Source organism: Suillus bovinus (assembly GCF_016758785.1).
Source record: "Suillus bovinus strain UH-Sbo-P2 chromosome Unknown EDB93scaffold_367, whole genome shotgun sequence".
Classification (NCBI taxonomy): domain Eukaryota; kingdom Fungi; phylum Basidiomycota; class Agaricomycetes; order Boletales; family Suillaceae; genus Suillus; species Suillus bovinus.
In genome coordinates, this window is record NW_024542423.1 from 1 (window position 1) to 3019 (window position 3019).

Here is a 3019-nt window from a genome sequence, read left to right on the forward strand (position 1 = left end):
TGATAGCAGGCCGAGCCATTATATCACGCTTAGAGACGATTCAGACATAGCCAGGGTATGTTCATTTGTCATTTTCACAGATGGTTACTGACATTCCTACTTTAATTTAGTGGTCCACAGCCGCACTGCCCTCCGGAAAGACATGAGAAGCATGAGGCCTCACTGCAGCCATTACGTTCCAGTGACACTGACATCCTCATTTTCACATTGAATCTTGCTGGATGCGGTATTTATATGTTGTTACAATAACATTTACGCCTATTTCATTTTTCTTTTCTTGTAACCATGCTGCCGACTCTAGACTCATCTAGACTCGGCTATTCTCTTATCAAGCGGGCTGTCCGCACTTCTCTTCTATCTTGATTGTAACATAGAGACTATCTTGCGCCGCATGACAGTTTCACCTATCTTTGCTATCTTGATAGGTTGTACTCTTTTTCCTATCTCTGTTACCTTTCTTGTCGCGGCAACTCCGCTCCATTTTACCTATATAAACCCCATGTACCATAGATGTATTCCTTAACTTAATCTACTGGGTTTTCCCCTTGAAACCTGATCTACTAAGGTCTCCACCCTTAGTAGCCTGAACCCTGATTCTAAGACAGTCACTCACTGTCTTAGCCTGAAACCCTTGATTGCGGTAGAAGTGCTAAAACCACTCGCCGCTGATCCTGCATAGAAGCCGCGGCTCGTGCAGTAGGAACCACAGAAACCTTCCTTGTATTAGGAAGGCCGACGAACTGTTCGCCCGACAGGTCTATCTTGACCGGCAACAGCAGAACTATCCCAGTCGTAACATATGTAGGATATTAGTCTTGTCATTGACTACCAGACGGCAGGCACCATTGAGGCATATTACATGCATTGATGTATTGGTATGTCAGCAGTGTTTGTGCACGTTCTATTACTCGTGGTATGCATTTCAATGCTTACAAAGTTATAATTGATGGAGCGCTAACCAATATGTCTTGATTAGCAGGTCATTAGAACATTTCAAGGTTTCTATTACAACTATTGATGTGTACAGCTGCTGTGGGTGATATTACGTTGAGCATGCACGAGGTAAGTGTAGTATTATTTAAAGTGTTGTATTAGTTGACTAATTTTGTGTTGCTTCCCCATCCAACGATATCCTTGTCCAAAGCGATTCGGGACACACATGTCGCACATTACACAGTCACACACAGACTCAGACAGTGACTTCAATGATTGGGGGGGGGGGCAATCCTAGTCACATCTCTATTCCAGGACCCAGCGCTTCTAAAGGGGAGCTACTAGAGGTAAGACATGATTCGCTTGTCGAAAAATTTACTGACTTGATTCATTTCAGACACTTAGAGTGCTGCAGGTTCAAATGCAGCGGCTTCAGGAAGAGAATAGGTCTATCAAAGAAGAAAACAAGACTTTACATGCTGAGAAGCCCAAACAAAAATGGTGTGCGGACACTCAGCATGAACTTAGCGCACATGAAGATATCATCACCATCTATGCCCGTAAGTATGGCATGATGGTCGAGATGTTTCCTAGTGGCAATCTTCTCAACTCAAAGCTTCCAGAATCTCCGACTCTATTCAATAGTCCTGACCAATATATGACTGCAGCAACACAGGACTCTGCCTTCTTAGACGAGCTTTACCAACACTTCCCTGAATCATTGCACAAGATGATGGAAAGTTCTTATTTCAGTGATCTGGTATGTAGCTTGTTATTTCTGGACTTGTCATGTCACTGACGCTACAATGTTCTTGACTTAGGTACTGAAAAGTATTCCTGATGCCCATGCAAACAAAATCAAGAAACTTTGTGGTGTTGCTGGTGATATCTTTGACCTTCCGTCAAAGTATTTCACCAATCCCGGCTTCGAGAGAGCTGCTATCCCTGAAATACAACAGCTCCTTGGGGTGACATCTGCTACAAACCAGACATACAAGCCTTTTCTGCCAGTGTTGTTTCCAGGATTGAAGGAAGACAAATCATTGAAGATGGTGTTCAGAAACTGGGAGCTATTAGCACGAGTAAGTCTTACTATTGTATTGATGATCTATCTTACTGAGTGCAACTTTATTACCCAGATTCTCAAAGCTTCGTTGTGTGGTGTTTCCTCACTCCACCAAGGCTCAAGTGGTGGTGGTGCACATACCAACTCTCTTAAGTGGAGTGTCTGCCAAATCACACCAGGATCAATTGCATTGGCAGTAGTTATTGTAAGTCATGTTACCATCATTGACGACTTGAGCCTCAGTATTCGTGTGTTGTTGCAGGCCATATTTTTACTTTCGCCAGGACACCGAGTTCTCAAGCTCTGGCCTTGGGAAGAAGTCGAATATCAATTATAAGAATCTGTTCTACAACTACAAGAAGATTCTCATTGTGAAATGGTCAACGAGGCGCATCCTATCCATTGTTGCTAATATCAATTGCTATGTCTTCAAGGCCGCAAAAGGACCCACCATCAATTCAGCTGAACAAGAAGATCATACAGATGCCATCGATCGTGCACTAGCAGCACTGGACATGTCCGATAGTGATTCAGATGATCAATCCAACCTTTTGGCTCTGACATCTGCAACACTTCCAGTTGCTGATCCAGCTGCTGCCACCCTAAGCACCACTGTGAGGAATTCCCAACCTGAAGCACTACCAGAGGCTACCGATGTCGATCTACATGTTGCTGAGGTGATGCAGGATGCAGGAGGTAGCGCTAGTGGACAAGGACAGATGAAAACTAGGGGGAGGAAGGCTGCACCAGCTCCCGAAGCAACTTCTTGCACAACTTGTCGGTCTTGCAAATGATAGTAATACGTCATTGTTATCCCTGACACTATTCTCAATCATCCACTCCTACACTTACTATGTTTAAATTTTCATGCTCATTCAATCATTCTTTAGCTCTATCATTTACATCTTGATCCTTGCCCACCTGAATTAACAATTATTAAATATTGAAGTCCCACAATATCAGAGCCCTAACAAAACACTCTAATAGTGCACAATTAGACTTCGAATCCTCTTTCTCCCC

The 3019-nt window shown here is 43.4% G+C and overlaps 1 protein-coding gene across 1 annotated transcript; it reads left to right on the forward strand.

Moving 5' to 3' along the window:
• Positions 1–1205: 1205 nt before the first annotated feature.
• EDB93DRAFT_1258733 (uncharacterized protein) lies at positions 1206–2793 on the forward strand (the record flags this gene model as incomplete). The annotated part of the gene is made up of 5 exons (XM_041454138.1): positions 1206–1280; positions 1331–1693; positions 1755–2015; positions 2073–2204; positions 2284–2793. 5 exons carry the CDS (start codon positions 1206–1208, stop codon positions 2791–2793), a joined length of 1341 nt encoding a protein of 446 aa, XP_041300561.1.
• Positions 2794–3019: the final 226 nt, after the last annotated feature.